At 34.7% G+C, this 20,339-nt stretch overlaps 2 protein-coding genes across 29 annotated transcripts in view; one reads left to right on the forward strand and one right to left on the reverse strand.

Moving 5' to 3' along the window:
* The window catches only part of LOC100787335 (uncharacterized), a 14,439-nt gene extending 1,520 nt beyond the window's left edge, over positions 1-12,919 (reverse strand). Inside the window, exons 1-11 of one of the 28 annotated variants that reach the window (XR_005889377.1) lie at positions 12,621-12,910; positions 11,971-12,558; positions 11,265-11,394; positions 8,311-8,920; positions 8,100-8,179; positions 7,737-7,996; positions 3,831-3,902; positions 2,422-2,523; positions 1,354-1,451; positions 1,033-1,146; positions 672-956 (exon numbers count right to left, since the gene is read on the reverse strand). Coding sequence is in view for 4 of the 28 variants with exons in the window: in XM_026126388.2 (XP_025982173.1) it covers positions 672-770 (99 nt within the window). In the remaining 24 variants the exon portion in view is untranslated. Of the gene's footprint in view, positions 1-671; positions 957-1,032; positions 1,163-1,353; positions 1,452-1,578; positions 1,788-1,807; positions 2,041-2,421; positions 2,524-3,830; positions 3,903-4,651; positions 5,100-5,281; positions 5,497-6,873; positions 7,668-7,736; positions 8,016-8,099; positions 8,921-11,264; positions 11,395-11,955; positions 12,559-12,620 lie in introns of those variants that run through there. The other 27 variants (XR_005889375.1, XR_003265150.2, XR_005889378.1 and 24 more) reach the window with 27 other exon arrangements.
* A 2,100-nt stretch (positions 12,920-15,019) lies between these two features.
* On the forward strand, positions 15,020-18,725 carry LOC100809973 (probable anion transporter 5). The gene is made up of 2 exons (XM_003550117.4): positions 15,020-17,086; positions 18,532-18,725. Exon 1 carries the CDS (start codon positions 15,266-15,268, stop codon positions 16,553-16,555), a length of 1,290 nt encoding a protein of 429 aa, XP_003550165.1. The 5' UTR covers positions 15,020-15,265; the 3' UTR covers positions 16,556-17,086; positions 18,532-18,725.
* The last annotated feature ends 1,614 nt before the right edge of the window (positions 18,726-20,339 follow it).

The following is a 20,339-nucleotide window of genomic DNA, read 5'->3' on the forward strand; positions in this document are numbered from 1 at the left end:
TATTAATTGTGATTTCAGACAAAAAACATTTCATACTAAGTTACATCTTTAAAGAAATAATAACAAGCTAGTGAGACAGATGGACCTATGATCATCTAAATCTTTACAGTCAGCTCAGATATAAATCCATATTAGATCCCACCATCCAATCATGCTCATTGTTATAATGAAATATGACACTGACATGAAAGCCTTTCAAATAGACAATGCAACAGTAAAGTGAGATTACTTGTAACATTAACCTATGGGAGAATTGGTTTCACAAATTTCTCCCTGTTTTTATGTTTAGCAAATATACATATTGATAGACTCATGAAGGCCATGACAGAAAAATAAACAAAAATAAGCCAAAGTAGTTAGAGTAGAAGTATAATCAGTTAGGGTTGGTTTAACAGCAGTTAGTTACTGAATTAGTCTGGTGTCTAGCTTAAATAGTAGAAAGGAAGTATAAGATCAATCATTCTGCATTGTCACTTAGCATCTAGGAAAAGAACATTAGCTTCATTCGGAAGGAGAATCCACTTGTTTGTACTTCTATTATTGACACAAATATGATTTCTCAGTCATTTCTATCTAAACTTTCAGACTCTGATTTTGGGTTTATAACCCAAACTACGAAAAAACAAATACAATACGAAGGTCCATAGAAGAATCTAAAGAAGAAAGTGAACCTCTTTCTGGCAGGAAATTTGTAGATTCTCGTATCCTTCTTCAAAGTCAGAAGAATTTATCCACACCCATAGGCGTCTAAATGAAGAACTGTGCTTCATTTTGCCTGATTTTTCACTTAACTCCACACCATGTTTGTTTGAATCATTACCAATGTCATGTTGTCCAAACTAAGTACAACGATTTCTTCCATCTAGCTCTGTACTCATATTTTGTTGGGAACTTGGTTGCTACATGTAGGTTACAGGAGCAATTGGCTGAGAAACTGGTGCTCCACATTGATGCAGCTGTCAAGAAAGAAAAATTAGTTTAGTTTAACCAAACCAACCAAGCAGTTACTGGAGTCAGCAACAGGACATCTACCATTGCTCTTCCATAGGTTACACTGTAAAGAACAGAGTCATCATGATTTCCAGGATGTGGTGTTGTTGCCGGATAGGGTTCCAGCACCATTCTTAATACAGACATTAATGAATCCTGTATACAGGAGAGCCTTAAATAAAACAAATAAAATTAAACCATTACTTTTTTGGACTGAGAGCCCACAATAATTATTTGATACATGCATTTCAATATGTTTGAATCAGAACATCAGTTTAGTGTGTCTTTTAGACTCAGATGTATAACAATGAAAAAGAAGAAAATTCCAACAAAAAAGCTAAAACTAAAACTAAAATAAACTACCTCTGGACCCTCCAATTGGAGGGCAGTATAATAGCTTGCATCATGTACAAGCACCTCTTGTTTGAGCCTTTTTCAAGAGCGCCCTCGAACCTTTACCCCTGCGTAAGCACATGCACAATCCTTGTTAGTGTTTCCAAGGGAATGTTAAAACATTCACAAGCTTGTTGCTTCAACTTCCCCCATAGACTCTTTCATAAGCTTTTAATTTTACCCAAAAAGACCTACCTTCCTTGTAGACACAAAGGAAGGTGGTAACCCCAAAGCTTGGTCATAGCAAAAACCATTCTCTGGGTTTTTCTTTAGTTCATATCTCCGATGAACACACCGAGGAAGCTTCTTTTGGTGATTCTCCTCCAAACCTGATTTGGCAAGGGCTTTATCAATTATTCCCAGTTTCTGCCTCTTTCTTCTGCACCCTTTTCTTGCAATTTGGTTATCAATTCCCAGTTTCTGCCTCTTTCTTCTGCACCCTTTTCTTGCAATTTGGTTATCAAACACAGTTGTCCTTCTCTTGTTCTTTTGAGACCTATAATCACTGTTTACTCTATTTTCTATGATAGATTGAAGACTATGGAGTTTGAGAGCACAGGATTCAGCATATTTCTGCAAATTGATTTTCCAAGGTGGTGGTGGTGTAGGTACTGAAACTTGAGGCTTTTTGGTTCCATCAGTAACCATGGTAAAGAACTAAGCAAAACCAAAAAAAATAAAAAAAAAATAGTTTACAACTTTGCATTGTACAGACACAAATTATGCTGTAAAGCGTAAATAAAACCCTTCGCCTAATTGGGCGATCCAATCAGAATAGAATTTACACCACCATAGTCCAAAAGGAACTACATGGGGCATATAGAGATATTGTAAATGAAATATACTTTAGCAAGGCTCCTATCTGATTGGTTAAATAGTATCATTTGTCTTTAGGAAACATAACAGGCAAACCAAAACTATCATAAAACGTTTCTCAATCCCTAATTCACAGATTCCCACATTTCCTAACTAACCAAAAAATGGAGATAACCAAATCACTTGTCTCCAACAACAATAATAAAAAGAACAAATGCACACCTTCCAGGTTAGTAGGGCCTGATGGTGTTGGACTGTTGGTACTGGTAAAGCTGTGCAACTCAAATGAATAAATTCTTTATCACCTAAATGCAAAAATGGGAACTGCAAAGACATATCATGGAATACAACAGTTTAACCAATTTATTCAACTACAACAACTGGGATTAAAACAGATAAAGACAGTTTTTTTCTAATTTCTAATGCTTACTTTAGAAACTACAAAGTATAAACCTTCAACTTAATTTTGAAAACTGGAACCACTAAATCAATACAACTATTATCAGCCTCGCAAAGTTGAACTTAAGGATGACTCAAGCTTGCTAGTTGCAACCTATCAACCACTACCAGCAGCATTCACAAAGGTACTAAAATCCCAAATCCCAATAACCTCTAAAAAAAGCACACAGATTTCTATTTCCTGTTGTCAAAACTAGTGTTGTTTTGGATGTAAAAGCTAAATACCTTGGTCATGTAGTCAAAGTAGTTAAATAACCCCACATTATAGTGCAGTACCTGACCCCTATATGCTATAATGGTACAGCAAAGCAGCTACTACACCAAAGCAAATAGTTTCTATATAACATGCTCAAAACTAAAGTACTCAAATCAAAACTGGAGAAACAATGTTGGGCTTGGTTGGAAAAGGATGAAAGAGAGGCTGAGGGACAGGAAAATGCAGAGGGTACAGAGACCAACAAAGCATGAACAAGTGTTTGGCTGCTGGAAACTTGAGAGAGCAAAGTGCAGAGAGTGAGAAACAGGCATATGCGGCTTCACGATGCAAAAACAAGGGTGAAGTAGTGGCAATATGCTGTAGCAGGGGGTGGGCTATGCAATTTCCTTGTGTTTATGAGAAGAGTAGGCTTGAAATTCCTATGGCTCACAATGTGTGATGAGTTTGTGTAATAAACAACAGAGGCTGCTAATCCTAAAATGCCTCACTGCATGGATGGGTATAGAACCAACAGCCCATTCCCATGGATTTCGCCTCCGCCCACTGCCAATGGCAACTACATCCAAACATGCCCGCCATCCCTATCTTCACCCCTTCTGCTGCTTTACTCTCTTGCTCTTCTTGTCTATTTTTCAAATACTAACATATCCAATGGACAATTTATTTTTATTACATTCAACACTGCTATATTAGCAGTAAAAATATTATATTGTTACATTCAGCTACCAATCAGAAATTTTATTTAGTGTTAAAAAAATATATACTTTTATAAAAATATCATTTTTTACAAAATACATCAAATCATAAATCATAGTGGAAGAACCAAAAACAATTTGTTGGATTCCAAGATATCTGCCGCCATTTCAGATAGAGTTCAATCACAATTGCTTTTCCAAAATAACTAACAAGACAAGCATCTCTACTTTGTAACATGAAGTTTGGTATTCGAACTTACTCCGAGCTCAGGACAGTTAGGCAGTTGAGGAGCACATCAATTGCAAAATAATCAGATGTACCCAAGTCCACCCTGTAAGATATGTATAAAGCTAAAATGTATTAGTCTGTCTTTATCACAATGTTCTAACTTCTTCGCCAACCTAAACTTTAGTTATTATTTTACCAACCCAAATTAAGTCTATACTCTTCTTTAAAAGATGCCACGGCCTTTAAGATACTAAAAGCTTCGTGAGATTAAAGAAAACTTCTCAATAAGCTTATGATATGTCCATAAGTTGTTTTCAACTAATTTCAACAAGCATTCTAGGATAAATGATGAAAACAACTTATATCTAATGTGAAAATAGTTTAAACTGATTTTTTCAATTATAAAAATAGATGATATGATATCTAAGTGCTTATACAATAATAGACAGACTCAAGTTTAAAAGAGAAAGAAAAAACCAGCATGTATGAGGAAGAAGTTTGCTAAACATGTATGGCGCATTTGGCTAAAATGTAGTGCTTAGTACAATCTCAAATACATTGTCATTTTTTAAGGTGTTCACAGTAGATGCACCAGAGAAAATTTAATAATACAAGTGATAATGTAAAAAGTTACTCCCAGGATATATCAATTGACCCGCTTTAATTACTTGTACAGATGACTTGCAAGTTTTAATGGGTGGTTTATAAAGTACAGAAAACAAATTCCTGATGCAGGGATTACACGAAGAAAGCAAGAAACAAAGAAACAAAGAAAGAAACAAAGAAAGAAAGTTACAGAGGCATGGCATGAACCAAAATCGATAAGATAAAAAGAGAGGGAAAAAGGAAAACCTGATCTGAATTTAACAACAATGAAAGACTTCAACTACCAAAAGCCAATGCGAGTGAATGGGGAGAGAAGAGTGTATTTATGACTTGGAGATTGAAGTGCGAACAAACGATTTAAATCGACGTTAGGGTTTGTCAAGGCATAGGGTTCTTGGTACTGAGGTTTGTTTGATTGATTCTAAAACTTGGGATGCTAGCACTCGGGGTTGTAATTGGTAAACCGGGTTAGGTTGTTTGATAATTGAGTCAGCTGAGTTGGGCTGCTGTGGGATGTGGGCTGAAAATATAACCCATATGGACAGGCCCATGTCTAACATACATTTTCTTCTTCTTCTCACCCTCTACTTCGTTAGCTTTTTGTAAAATTAGTTTCCGTAAATTTCGTTGTTTAATTTTATATAACAGTTTCCGTTAAAGACATTTTTATCAAAAAAATAAAGGTGAGGGTGCCAAGATCAAACAAGTATCAATATTATGGGCCTTATGGACATAAGCATAAGCTAAGGGAACTGCTCTATCAAAAAACAAATATATATTAAGTCTTATTCGTTATCATAATTTCATAAGGACCACAATTATTAGGACTGTGATATATCATAAAAAACATAGAAGCAAGATTTGTTAATTTATTACCTAGCATGGTAGTTAATTGTGCGCAATATTGGTGCTATTGTGCCCGAGCATCACACATGGCACCCTACTTCTCCTCCAAGCATCATCATATCCCACCTGGCCGTTGTGACTGGAACGATGCTTTTCACAGTCAAAATGATGGTCAGATTGGACAAATTGTGCTGTAATGCAGTTCTACAGCTTCTATTGACTGTTTGCTCTCATGGTTGCGCTCACTGTTAGTGGGTCAGAAAAAAGAGATACCAAATTCAGAACTCTAACTCTAAACGACACCATCTTTATTTTTTGGCTATTTTCACTCTAGTGTTTTATTTCCAACACAAATTTTATTTGGACTTGGACCGTCAGTTTTAAAATTACTTTTTGGACTGTCAATTTTAACTATTAGACCCTTATTCATATAACTTTCTTACCGCTTTTACTCAAAATTCAAATTTAGATGCATTATAATCAAGTTTTATTTTCTAATCGAATTTAAATAGAGATATTTTCTAATTATTGTTTAGTATCAATTGAAAATTATTCAAATGATGTGATATCTTTCCTATTTTAATAAATGTTTAAATCTTTTTATCATAAAATATATCCTTAAACATTGTAAAATCTGTTAAAGTTTTCCAAACATGGGTCATCCCACTATAGCGTTTTTCGGGCTGGCTATTCCACAATGATACATATCGAACAAACTCTTCTGAAGTTGGAACGGATTCCTAAACCCCAAATCCTAAACCCTAAATTGAGCCGGGAAATCAGGTTTCTGAATACGATTAGGCAACTAAGTTACTGGTTTATAAAACATTCACTTTTACTTTAAAGCTTGAGTTTTGTTATTTTATTAGTAATTTATATTTTTTTTAATTTTAAATTTTTGGAAACTTTCAATAGACCACTGAATTAAAACAAAATAAAATAATCATGTAAATTTACTTGTCAATGATGTTTCCAAGTTAGTTTTATCAAAATTACATTCATTGATATATACTAAGAATATTAGTAAAGATAGGTCTTATCAAAATTATTAATTTTCAATAAATTTTAATAATTATACAGAGAATGTTAAAAAGAGTGTGTTATAGAGAATGTTAAAAAGAGTATCTTATCAATTAAGTGTAATTAACATTTATATTATTTGAAATAGTTACCAACCATTATGAATATTTTTACAAATTTTTAGATAATTCAAAAAATACTTTTTTAAAAAATATTTTTCTTACTTTACATATTTACAGATTTTTTATAGTCAATTATAAATATAAATATATATTAAATTCATTGAAATATTGACTTTATTCATTTTTGATAATTTTATTTTATAAATAAAATGTTAAAATATTTTTTCATCCTTCTAAAATTACTAAAGTTTGGATTTATTTTTTATAATTTTTTTTTTGTTTTTCACTCTTATAAAATTATTATTCACTAATTTTTCATCAGAAATTATGTTTAGATTACGAACCTGTGACATTTTTTCAATTAAAATTTTAAAATGTAATTTTCAAAGGTTAAAAATCATCATATATTATAGAAAAAATATTTTAAAATGCAAGAATCAAAACAAATTAAAGCATATATCAAGCTCAACAACAACAAAATGAATCAAAGTTTTTAAAAAAAATCAATAAAATAACCAGATTTGACATGAATTAAAAACATAATGAGATCTGAAATAAAATCCCTTAAAGAATTGAAATGGTGACACGACTGACAAAAGAGACACAATGCTACATGGGGGAGTGAGGAACAAACGAACAACGAGGAGAAGAGGTTGGATTTAGGCGTTTTGGGTTCAGATATGGACAAAGATGATATTTTATGGGCGGATTTGGTTCGTGATTTTTGAAGTGAATCTAGTTGGTGGTGGTGGTATTAGAGGTAGGTGATGACAACAATGAGGGAGAGAAGGAAGAGACAAATATCGAGACAAAGTCCAACTGCTTTCGGTGCTCGTCATTTAGAATCGATGTTATTGATCAAAATGAGGTAGTGACGACGATAATGGAGTATCCACAGAGCGAGGAAGCGTGAGAGATTCTTGATGAGGATTTAAGGTTAAGTTGGATAATGGTGGATTCTTAAGGAAATTGCATGCTAAACACATCGAGTGTGAGAGTGGTGTCGGTGGAGCGACGAAGAGGGGGATCAACGACAAATGTGGCCCAATTCAACATGTCTGTCACTTTCGGGGGTGAGATGCATGTGAGGGAAGTGAGTATGTAAATGCAGGACATGGATGGACACAACTCAACCAAGTGGACTAAGTGTGTTTTCTCTTGAAAGAATAATAAAGAAGCTTATTTGTTTCTAGCCACAAACAAGAATAGGACATGAACTGTCAAAATAGGTGGACGACTTACTGTGCGCAAAGAACATGGTTGACAAACTAAACCTGCAACAGCATACAAAGATGAGTTATGACTAACTAGCTATGGGCACTAGCTACAACAAGAGTACTTACCAAAGAACTGTAACTATATGTTCCCTCGGTGACCCTCGAAACTCATCGTTTGTTCTATGTTCAAGAATCCACACCACTGCTCCAACAAAGAGGAAAAAAAATGCAGTGACACCCCACATATGTGGAGTAAATGGTCACAAGAAAGCCCAAGCATTTGACTTCAATTTTTTTTACTAGAGCAACCACAACTAGCCCCGACTCTATATATGGTCGACTAAAATCCACAATCTTTGTTCAGACAGAGACAATCGCAATGTCACCTACGGCAGCATCAAAAACCTGTAGATGTAAGCACAAAAAATTGATATATAAAAACAAGATATTACTACATTATGTTTGTTCTATGCAGTGAGTATTACTTACATCAGAAGTAATCATGTTGACAAGATCACAGTAGCTTGGGTTCTTGTCTCCATCTCCAAACAGAATGAACTTGTATTGAACTGCATAGGGAAGCAATTTAAAGGCAGCTAGGAATATATCTATGCAATATCCTTGAATTGCATTGGTGCCATTTATTTGGGAGATCATATCTTAATAGCTAACTCTGTTGGGAATTCCAATTCTCAGTTACCTCCCGTTATTTGGGAAAACCCATCCATGAGGCTTTTCTGTTGTATTTCCTGGCCATATGACACAGTTTAGATGTTGGCTTGAAATTAAACAATTGGCAGGCTCTGCATGAAGTTTCTCAGGGTTTATTACAGAAAGGTCAGAGAACTAGACCAGTAGCCGATTCTCCTATAACCTGTAGCAATTACATTAAGAATGTCATATGATGGATTTAGAGGAGATCTATCTAAACCAAATTGAATAGGTCCAGTCAACCCACTCATATTAATGCATAATATGTTATCAAGTAACTACTTCCCTCCATTAGAAACGCTCAAGGCACCGAAATCCAGAGCCTCTTCCCTCGTACAACTTAAATTTGTATTGTTAGAGAAGGACATGAAGGACATGAATCCAAAGTCTCATAGGTGAGACAACAACAGGTGCAGTTGTAGTAGCAGCAGCAGCACTATCAAGGACATGAACCAAGTTTAGAGCTTTACTCCTCATTGCCACCAGGTAAAATGATGGGGATTCTGCCTCTATCATTGTATGCCCGGATCTAATACATTCTTAGGCTTCCATGCAAATATTTAAATTTCACTACCAAACATATGTCACAAAACCAACACCTACAACCCCAAAATATAATGAAGAACAATTAGCAAGCAAATGGATTACTAGACCATAATTCATTTAAAAAAAAGTTTAGTTATCAGCAAAACCATCAACGACTTCAAACCTTCTACAGCATGTAACAAAAGCACAATGAAATCCCATCAGCAAAGATGCAGACTTTAGATTACAAGTTGTTTCACTTTATCAGCAGAGATCCTTAACGGAACTTAGCTATACAATGGGGGGAAAATTATAAAAGATTTCAACACTTCGGGTTAAGAGAATAGAATCATAACAACAAATGCATTTATTTTCTATCAAAGTTAAGTTTTTTAGTCTTTGCTAATCAAAAAAAAAGTTTTTGGTCTTTTTTCTCATCTCTGAAAATTGGGTACTTAGTTTCAAACACAAGAACCAAAAACTTGCCTCCTAACAAGAGATGAGACACATAAAAATAATAAAAAAGCAAAATAAAAACAAATTAGTAAATTAGTATAGTTTAAAAAAAATTAAAAACAATCCACACTTGGCTAAAATAATTATGAAAAAAATCGTAAAATTAAAAATCACTCATTTGCTTCAAATACTTCTCAGGTTGGAGTTCAAAATAAAGGAGAAGCCATACAAAAAAAAAACACAAACAAACAACACCCTTTATCATAAATATGCTTCATACCCACCATTTTCCCAAACTTTAAATGACATAAAACTGAAACAGAAGGGGGAAATAATAATAAAATACCAAAAAAAAAAATTTAAACAAAACTCCTTATACATTCTATTTTGGAAACCATATCAACATCAGGGGTTGGATGTTCTACAAAATGAAAAGATCATGATCTATCACTGTGATTCCACACTTGAGCAAGCTTCTTCCAAAGCTGGAAACTAGTAATCAGATTTATTTTTCAGCTCAACAAAAAACTCGTTAACTTAATTGGACTCACCAAACAACAACAAAAAAAAGGCAAAAAAACACTATTCTGGAAAATTCGATGCAATTTTTCTTAAAATTGGAAAGTCAGTCAAGACTGTTAAAAAGCTAAGAGGTTCCCAATTATTTTGGTTTAGTTTATCTAACATTGGCAACCTTCTCTGTCATGCACAGAAGCACGGAAAAGAACAGCCTAGCTTCGAGGGCTAGGAACCTCCATAAGAGAGAAGGATAAGGAAGAAAACTTGTATTATTTTTCTACTGTCCTCTATTACATACTAAGCATCCCTTATATAGAGGCACTAGCCAAGGGTGCCCCTACGAAAACAGAAGGTGCTAGAATGCGAAAAGAAAATAACAGAAAAGTGGAAAATGACGACAATGCAGTGCTGCACGATGGGAAGCAACATGCCAACAACATATTTCCTATGAACCAGTATCCTCCTGACAGCTCAGCACCTTCTAACAGATTCTGTTAAAGGGAATCCACCAAGGGTTTGTGCCCTTAGTGGTGCTTTTGCTGGTTTGTTTTGTCCCTCCTAACATTCTCCCATCAGAATTCTAAGGGTGTAAAAAATTAAAAGTAAGCTTTATTATATAAATTAACTTCAAATTACCACTTTTACTTCTAAAAACTGAATTTATTTTTGTCCAATAACAAGTTCAATTTCTCTTGATTAACTCAAATAGCTTTTACACAAATCATTTAACAATTTTCTTCAAAACTCTTTTAAAATTAAATTCCCGACCTTCTTTTCTTTCCCTACCCAAATTGATATATTTTAATATATCTTAAGATATCTTACACATTATATTTAAATTACAACTTATTAAATTCCAATTTCTTTCATCCTCACCAAACCTCCCCCCATCTCATATCCAACTTTTAAGAAAATTCCTTAACTGATTCAAGTTGAATTAGAAAAGGAAAAGGTCAAAGAAGATTGGCCTTCCCCCACCTCTTGAGAATGATACCCAACACCAAATAAACACGGGTATAACTCAAAAGCTATTTTTTTTAATGTCTTTCTGATAAAAGCATCTGTCATAAATTGGATAAAGAATATTCCTAGTCTCCTTTTATTTCCTTGTTGACCGAATCGCCGTCAGTTTTTATTCATCAAAATTGTCTCACTTTTTATAGTAAAAACCTTGCATAGTAAAAGATATTTAATGTCCCATTTTCTGTTGTTAGACTGGAGGTCGAAAAAGGAAAGAGAGAAAAAAATGTTTTGGATTTATATTGTTTACTTTCCTCGCATAGACCAATTTTCTTGTGTAGCTTAAGTAATAAAAACTGAAATTTATGAAGTACCAATAATACAAACAAAACGTAAATCTTTTTCCTACCCAGATTATTCAAATCCTGAACTCTATACCAACTGACTAAAATTGTAAACTACCATAATGTAAATGATACTTACCACTGTAACGACCCATAAGCTTGACAATATCGATACCATTCTCAGTGCTTTCTGCTTCCACATGAGCAAAGTTTATGGCTCCTTGTGCCTCTTCAACAGCAGTGTCAAAACCAAATGACTTATCAATAACCTGATTCAGGTAAAACATGATTAATTAGGTGACTGTTCAAAAGCAAATTATTTTTACAGTCTCAGCAAAGTAGCTTCAATTGTCCAATTCAACCATGCTTACTAGGACATCACTATCACTATCAACGAATTTTGTTCCAAGAAATAGGACAGAGCCAATCAGACATGGCTCCACTCTCATTTAAAAATTAAAGCATCTAAAATCACACCAGCCACCAACTAATTTCTTCATCACCTAACATTTTTTCTTCTTGAAGGAAAGAAGGCAAACCAGAATTGAAGCAAATACAAACAAAATCAAACAAATCGTCTCCCAATTTAAAAATAATAGATGATTAAAACAACCACATTAAACAATTCACCCTAGTGTATCACTACCATACAAAACATAAATAGAAGGGGATAGAAGTCACAGAACTCTTACAATTATACGGTCTTATAGATTTTCATCCTCGCATTAGTATATTAAGGAAGTACCAAAAGTAAAAGAAAAAAGAAAAAAAAATATATATATATATATATTCAAAATTTAAGGGATATCACCATCATCAAAGACCACTACCAAATCAGTCACGACCTTAACGCTAGACAGCGAAACATTGGGCTTCAGCTCTGATGGCTTCCTGATACAAGCAGAGGACAATGGTCCTTCATTTCGAGGGCAAGGGAACCTCCGTTCTACACTAAAGGTGATGAGCTGGAATTCTTCTTACCATTTAATTCATTGCAATCTTATTTAAATACATTTCGTGGGGTGATTCTGTGTAATAAAATTTACAAAGCATGATTGCAATAACGAGTTCCTAGCAGCTTTTCTAACAGAATTCTGAAATGGAAAAACAGTTGTAAATAACTCCCTTAATTCTTCCCCAATAACTGTTATGCGTAATTGTCCAGATACTCAAGTCGCTTGGTACTTCTCTTGGGCCTTCCATCGTGGGTCTCGGGTCTGTCTTCATCCATAGCTTGGGCCTCAGGTATGTTCTGATCTCTGTTGCTATCACTTCCACTCTATCGCCGCCATGTTGTCTTCGCCGGAAGACATGAGTTTCTGACTAAGCAGTGAATAAGTTCAAGGAAACAAGAAAGGATATGAGAGCAGAAGATGCGGAGGGGCACGGAGCCGCCAGTGAAGAAGCGGACGGAGAGCGCCCGTACAAGAAACCTATGGATGTGGAAGAGTGTGAGTGTGAGTTGAAGAAAAATGAAAGAGGAAAAATTTCTTACCATGGATGTTCACGCTAACCAGTGACAGTTATCACGGGAACCCACAACGAGAGCCTCGTCTCCTGCGTGTGAACCTGCAACGACAAACGACGATGGCAACCAAGGTTCGGATTCGTGGATTCACGACGTGCTGAGGGGGAAGAGCGGATAGTGATGCTGCTGAGAACCACGGTTGGCGCAGTGAAGGGAATGACGGGGTGTTGCGTGGTGACTGGTGAGGGAGAACGAAATTGTTTTTAGATCCAGGTATATCGTACTAGGTCTTGCCGTTGGAGGGAGTGGCCAAAATGAGAGCGGGATTGTTTTCAATTTACAAATAACAGTAAAATATTTTGATATGTTATTTTAAAAAGCTTATTGAAATAAGTTTAAAACCATTTATGAATAAATAAATTATAATAATTTTCATAAACTCTCTTAAACACTTAACAAAAAGTGTTTATGAAAATAATTTACTATAAAATATCATATAACACAAAGCAATTACATCTCTAGTATTTATACTAGAGTTAGAAAATTATTACATCTCTAGTACTTAATATATATATATATATATATATATATATATATATATATATATATTAAATTCACATATAATTGGCATATTGACTTTATTTATTCATTTTTAGTGATTTATTTATAAAATAAAATGCTAAAAAAAATTATCCTTCTAAAATTATTAAAGTTTAGATTTATTTTTTATAATTTTTGTCTGTTTTTCATCCCTATAAAATTATAATTTATTAGTTTTTCATTTAGAATTAGGTTTGGATGAATATGGACCTATGTGACATTTTTTTAATTAATGGTGGGGTTTTGAGGAGTAAAGGAGTGGCACAAGTGAAATTTTTCACGCATTGGAGCATATTTTTTCATACACACACATACAAACATTTTTTAATAATAATAAGTAAAGTTAATTAAATTACATGGGTTTGCTTACATGCACTAAAACTTGCCACATAGACATGTGACTAATTTTAACAGTAAAAACTTATTTGCATAACGGATGTAAAGATACGGACTATTTTTTACATTTCAAAATGATAGGGACTAATTTACAAAATCACTACAAAGACAGAGACCAAAATACCTATTCACTCACCATCTACTATAATTTCCATTCATTACATCCTTACCCCCGTCATATACTAATCAAAATTCTGATTCTAAAAATCAAAATCCATCATACCCTTAACCAATCCACTCATTTTACAAAAGTAAAGAATAGGTTGTTGATTTTACAAAAGTGAGAATAAAAAAATGCAGATCTTCAACACGAAAAATTGAGCAAGAATCAATTTTGTGAATATTGAAACCAAAATCCTATCCTTGCCGGAATCTGAAAGCCTAGCAATACCCAAAATGAGAATAAAAGAATGCAAAATCTAAAAAAAAATAGAACAAACTTTTATTCTAAAATGTCAAAGTGCAAGGAAACATTCACAAATAAAACCATAAAGATGACAAAAAGGAATGAACTTACCATATCAAATCACGTTTACCATAAAAATAATAAGAGACAATGAAATCCACTTCAGATTTACCACATGAAATCTTCTTTGCTTCAAGCATTGTTGTCTCTTTTGACTGAGTCATTCCAAAAGCTTTCTTATCTTCTTCTAGTGATGCAATTTGAATACAAAATAAAACTAACAATGAACATTTAAAAAAACATAGCAAAAAGGTGATGCAATTTGAATATAAAATAAAACTAATACTGAACATAAAAAAAACAACAAAAAGATTACCAAAATCGTGCAAAATACCTTCATGAGGGTAGATTTTCCACACCTATTGGGTCTAATAAGCGTCCAAAACTACCTGCAAGGAATGCAAAAAGAACAATCCTTAAGAACCGGTACATCTTGTATTTGCCTATCTCCACTAAAAAAATCAAAATCTAAAGCTTGAACGAAAACTATTCGAGAAAATGCCCAACTAAAAAGTGAAATGAAGGAAGAAAGAGAAAAATAAGACAACAAAAAAGAAAAAAAGAGAAAAATATTGAGGAAGAGAAAGACAAAAATGAAGGAGTGAAACGACCTCGTTGGAACATGACTGACAAAGAAAAAAGATGGTGACTTTAGCGATGCAACCAACGAGTAAGAGGCGAGATGGTGCCATTTGGATAGAGAAATAAGGAAGTGTGCAGAGAGGTTCCAAGAGCACCAGTGTCACTCTCAAGACACAAAAGCAAAATAAATAGAGGTTATGGAAATATCATAAATGCCCTTATTTTATACCAAGTGTCAACAATTAAAGATATTCATTATAGGCATTTCCTTGGTTGGACTAAAAAGATCATAAAGCCAAAAATAATTAACACGTGTCAACAAATAAAATGAGGTTGAAAATAACAGTGAGTTTAAAAATGTTATTTTCGTAGACGTGTGGTAACATCCGGGTCATTTATTTGATCCAACGGTTAAACTCTCTTGAGTGCACCTCCTGTTGACATTGAGACGCCGTGCACAGCCCATGACACATTGTAACAGCCAAAGGCAGGTGGAATCCAATTCTCAAACCCCAATCGTTAGACTAAGCAAGAGGTCGTTCAGTGTAAGTACTCCTTGTTCTTGTTTCTGTTTCATCATTTTTGATCTTATGCTAGTCGAATCAATTGTGATGCTTAGAATTAGTCAATGAAGCTCCCTGTGCGTTACTTGATTGTTATTTTGACCTTCGTCTGCACCTCGGTTTGCTACATCGAACGAGTTGGGTTTTCCATCGCGTACACAGTTGCTGCTGACGGTGCCGGAGTGAATCAATCGAGCAAAGGTACAATACTGTCCACCTTCTATTACGGATACGCCTGTTCTCAAGTTCCCGGAGGATGGGCAGCTCAGAAAATCGGGGGGAGGAGGGTCCTGCTTCTTTCCTTTCTGTTGTGGTCATTAACTTGTGCACTACTTCCTCTAGATCCCAATCGCGTTATGCTTTTAGTCATTGCTCGTTTGCTCGTTGGTATAGCACAAGGCTTCATTTTCCCCTCCATCCACACAGTTCTAGCTCAATGGGTTCCCCCTCACGAGAGATCTAGATCCGTCTCTCTCACCACTTCTGGGATGTACCTAGGTGCAGCTCTAGGTATGCTTCTTCTTCCTACTCTAGTCAAGTTCAGAGGTCCTCAATCTGTGTTTCTTGCGGAGGCCGCATTGGGCGCTTCATGGTCTTTACTTTGGTTCAAATACGCCACTGATCCCAAATCCACTGCCTCTGGTGTCGGGGAATCAGTCTTGCCCGTCAATAAAAAAATTGACACTCACAACAAAAAACCGCTTTCAGCCAAAATCCCCTGGGTCAAAATTTTAACCAGCTTCCCTGTGTGGGCGATTGTTGTCAACAATTTCACCTTTCACTATGCTTTATATGTGCTCATGAACTGGCTCCCAACCTACTTTGAATTGGGCCTTCAGCTTAGCCTGCAAGATATGGGTTCCTCTAAAATGATGCCCTATCTCAACATGTTCCTCTTCTCCAACATTGGCGGTGTTGTCGCGGACTACTTGATCACCAGGAGAATATTATCTGTCACCAAAACCAGGAAATTCTTGAACACTGTCGGATTCTTGGTTGCTTCTCTTGCCTTGGTGATCATTCCCAGTTTCAGAACTTCTGGTGGTGCTGTCTTCTGTTCTTCCGTGGCTCTTGGTTTCTTGGCACTTGGCAGAGCTGGCTTTGCCGTGAACCACATGGACATTGCTCCTAGATACGCTGGAATAGTGATGGGTGTTTCTAATACTGCCGGTACGTTAGCTGGCATTGTTGGCGTTGACCTGACTGGGAAGCTTCTTGAAGCTGCTAAGGCTGCTAATTCTGATCTTTCAAGTCCAGAAAGCTGGAGGGCAGTGTTTTCCATTCCTGGGTTTCTATGCATTTTTAGTTCTTTTGTATTTCTACTATTTTCAACTGGGGAGAGAATTTTTGATTGAGGTAACCTTGTCATTTTCATGACTCATCAGCTGTTGTTATTCTGAGGATTTACTTTTTATTACATCTCCATGTTATATCATTCTTGGATAGGAGAGCTCATATTGTCATAATTGGATATGAATTTTTGTTGTTATTATTATTATTTCCCCATCTTGTACTACTCCTAGTCAGTAAAGGCTACAACCCAGCTTGCATCAAGAGTCATAGTTTCCTTTATGTATTTCTGAATGCCATTTCCATAGTTTCATTTAATTGTAAAGTATTTTTTGCTCTTTGAATTTTTTTTGCTGAAGTTTCATTTTGCACCAGTCACAGTTGATACGGATTACTTTTTGGGTTGATAGTTAACCTGTCTTATCTCTTTCTGTTCCTCCACTGTGAAAGATTGGCTAATTAAACACATATTTTATACTTTACCTAACATCCTTATGACCTTGAGTGGAGCCTGGAAACTTGCTGGATTTGGTTTTGCAATTTCTGCCACCCAGACCTCTGGTGACTCATCTAATCTGCAATCCTTCCATTATGCTGTAAGTGGAACAAGTGATAAGATTATGATTTACTATATTAACCTTGTTCACTTGACATGTTTGATGTGTTAAATGCTGTAATAGTGTCATCAATTTACTGTTGCATAAGATGACTATTCTTTTTTTAATATTAGCTCATCTCTATAAATTTTTTCATATCTATTTGACCAATTCAGTGTTGTATTACCAATCATATAATCTTGTATAATGTGATTCTTTTGTATTTCTATTTCTATGATGCATATAGTGTTTTAGGTCCAATTCAATCAACGTATCTTTCATTTGTTGAGGTTGAGTTCTTGTGCATTGGCTGTATGGACTTATGTGGCTCTGCTTTGGGTATATTTAATCCCTTGTAGTGCGGTAATGGAGCACAAATTCAATTATCAGTAAATTGATGCTGTGCTTGTAAATCCTGCAGCCTATATAATCATGAGAATATCAATAATAAGACACGGAGAATATTTTCGTAAACTTAGCTTGTTTGCATACTGTGTCTGTGTGTCCCAGGTTCCTAGTACAGTCAATGTCTATATGTTAAAATGTAACTTCGTTGTCTAGTGTAGTTGAGCCACCATGTCTTAAGATTTACTTCTGAACATAGCAGGACTGATTATGGTCAGTAGTTTTTCCTCTTTGGTGCAGGTGCACTCCTGTGGCAAATACTAAGAGCACTGTCTTCCTTGAAATATTTGCCATCATCTCAATCAGCCTGACAAAAATTACCCACTTAATAATTTATTACATATCTTAGTAAGCTTTAGTAAGATGACTGCTGTAACCTGTTTTATGTGCAAGAGCATTGAATGTAGAATTGCTACTCATTCAACCATACCATTACAGTGGAACAAAGAAAGCTCTTTCAAAAGGTCTTCTCTAATACATCCTAGTGACTCCTCAGGAAAGTAGCAGAAAAACACAACAACCTCTTGGTATCAATGTGCTTTAGGGAACTACTTTTATTTGCTTAGAAGGTTCCTCCAACCTAGTGGGTTAATCTTGTGCAATTGGACACCAATTGACACCTGCAATAAAGGCCACAAAATGGTTCATCCATCACCTTGTGATTCTTTAAAATAAACCAGAGATGTCAGATATATCAACAGAAATGGGGGAAAAGCTGCTTTGGCCCCTAAAATTTATCTGCTCTTCTTCCTTCAGAAACCTTTACCTTTAAAAGTTAAAACAAATAAAGCATTTGCTTCAGGGAATGTGCAAGAGTAATCCACCTCACCAAACACCTTGTTTTTTAACTCAAGCTAAACAAAGCACAACGCATGTATTATGGGCTTCTTGCTCAAAAACAGTAGACCATTTATTTCTACATTCTAATATCGCCACTTTCCTCTTGAATAATGTTGTGGTCTGTTGAAGAAATTTAATTGATTATATAGGAGTTTGGTAAACGAAGGAGCATAAATTCAGTGATGCATAATATTATGCAGTTTTTTGGTGCATCTTGTTGGAGTAGTGCTTGCACCTTTATGGGCTTCTGCTTGCTCGAGTATATTTTCGGTTCAGATTATGCCTTTGATATTGCAGACAGACAGACTGGCGGGCCCTATTGCATTGTTGATCCTTTAATTGGTTCTTGTTATTTTTTGCCTTTTACATAAAAAAAAATATTCACAGCACAACATATTTTCCTCATGGTTGTACTTTCTAAAATTTCTAACAGAAATTCTTTTTCTATCAAAAATGCTATTTAAGCTAAAGGAATTAATGTGTAACTAACTCTAACGAAATTTTCTCTCGGCCTACGATAGCTTCAAGTGGATGTGTTGGACAGTTGAAGATTAGCAGTCCTTATTACATTTATTTGTTTTCTCTTTTGCTCTTTGTTCCTTTTTGTCTCATTCCTATATAATAATGGGGCAAAGCTTATCCTGAGGATGGAGATAGTTTCGAGGGTAGTTTCTAATGCATTGTTAAGTCAGGGAATTGTGGTTTTGTTTAGTCTTGTATTCGGGAGCAGGACTTTTGTTTTTGTCATTAGCTTGTGCACTTTTGTGGTGCTGTTTTTTTTTTTTCGTTAGGCCCTGGCTCTTGCACATCTTATGCTTTCTGGGACTGTTTTTTAATATATATTCATGAGCTTTTCAAAAACAAAAAAAAAAAAAACTAACCTGTGTTTTCATGCGGGCCTCTTCAGTGAAAAGCCTGCTCTTAATTACTTCATGTTCGACTTCAAAGGCTATTTAAAATTTTACTTTTCTGATAATTTGGTTGGTTTTTCTCCGACACAATCTCTCTTACAGGTTTGTTGATCAAGTTAATGCGTTCTTCATCCAATTAACTGCACAAGAGAGAGTAAAATACATATGGATATGGTGTTCGAGTGAGCATTTTGATTATCTTATAATTTGGATTTAGATCTAACTTAACTCTATAAAATTAGCTAATATGGTGAGAATTGTTCCTCCACTTGTATAGTTTAATTGATTATATCATTAGTTAATGTGAGATTTCCAACACATTCTCTTTACATCAGGAACTAGGTCAAGTACAAATTTTGCAAAACTAAATCTCTACATGTGATCTGACAACTATTCAATGGTGGGTGACCTAATAGGTCCAACAACAATTACTAGATTATAGATTATGATACCATCTTATAAATTGAGTTTGATCTATCTCAACTCTATAAAAACAACTTAAAAAATGAAAGTTGTCCATCACTTGTATATTTTAATTGGCCATAACATTGGTCAAAGTGAGAACTCCAAAAATGGTTCTAGGGTTCCTTTATATGGCCTTGAGGCCAAGTTGACCACAACCAAAGATTAATTTGAGGCTTACCATTATGAATTTTTATTTAAAGCAAGGATTATTAAAAGAGTTTTCATGTTGGCAAATTCAAGTTTGGTGATAAGGATTTACAATTATTTATTGATTTAATTGCCCATTTCTAAAATTTTCAAATATACCCCTTTTAGTTCTTATAGTTAATAAGTGAAATTTTTAGTCCCAAAAATTTAATAAGTGGATTTTTTAATCCTAAAATTTACATTTTAATTCTCAAAAAGTCTCTGTCGTTAATTTTTTTTAACTCCGTTAGTTAAAAAAATTTAACAGCAAGGACCTTTTGGGAATTAAAATGTAAGTTTCAAGGATTAAAAATTTCACATATTAACTATATGGATTAAAATGGATAAGTTTGAAAACTATAGGGACTAAATAAATAATTAAACCTTATTTTTTATGATAGATGAGCATAATTTTGTAGGATTTTAAGGTTTTATTGATTATGGAT

Source organism: Glycine max, chromosome 17 (assembly GCF_000004515.6).
Source record: "Glycine max cultivar Williams 82 chromosome 17, Glycine_max_v4.0, whole genome shotgun sequence".
NCBI classification, from domain to species: Eukaryota; Viridiplantae; Streptophyta; class Magnoliopsida; order Fabales; family Fabaceae; genus Glycine; species Glycine max.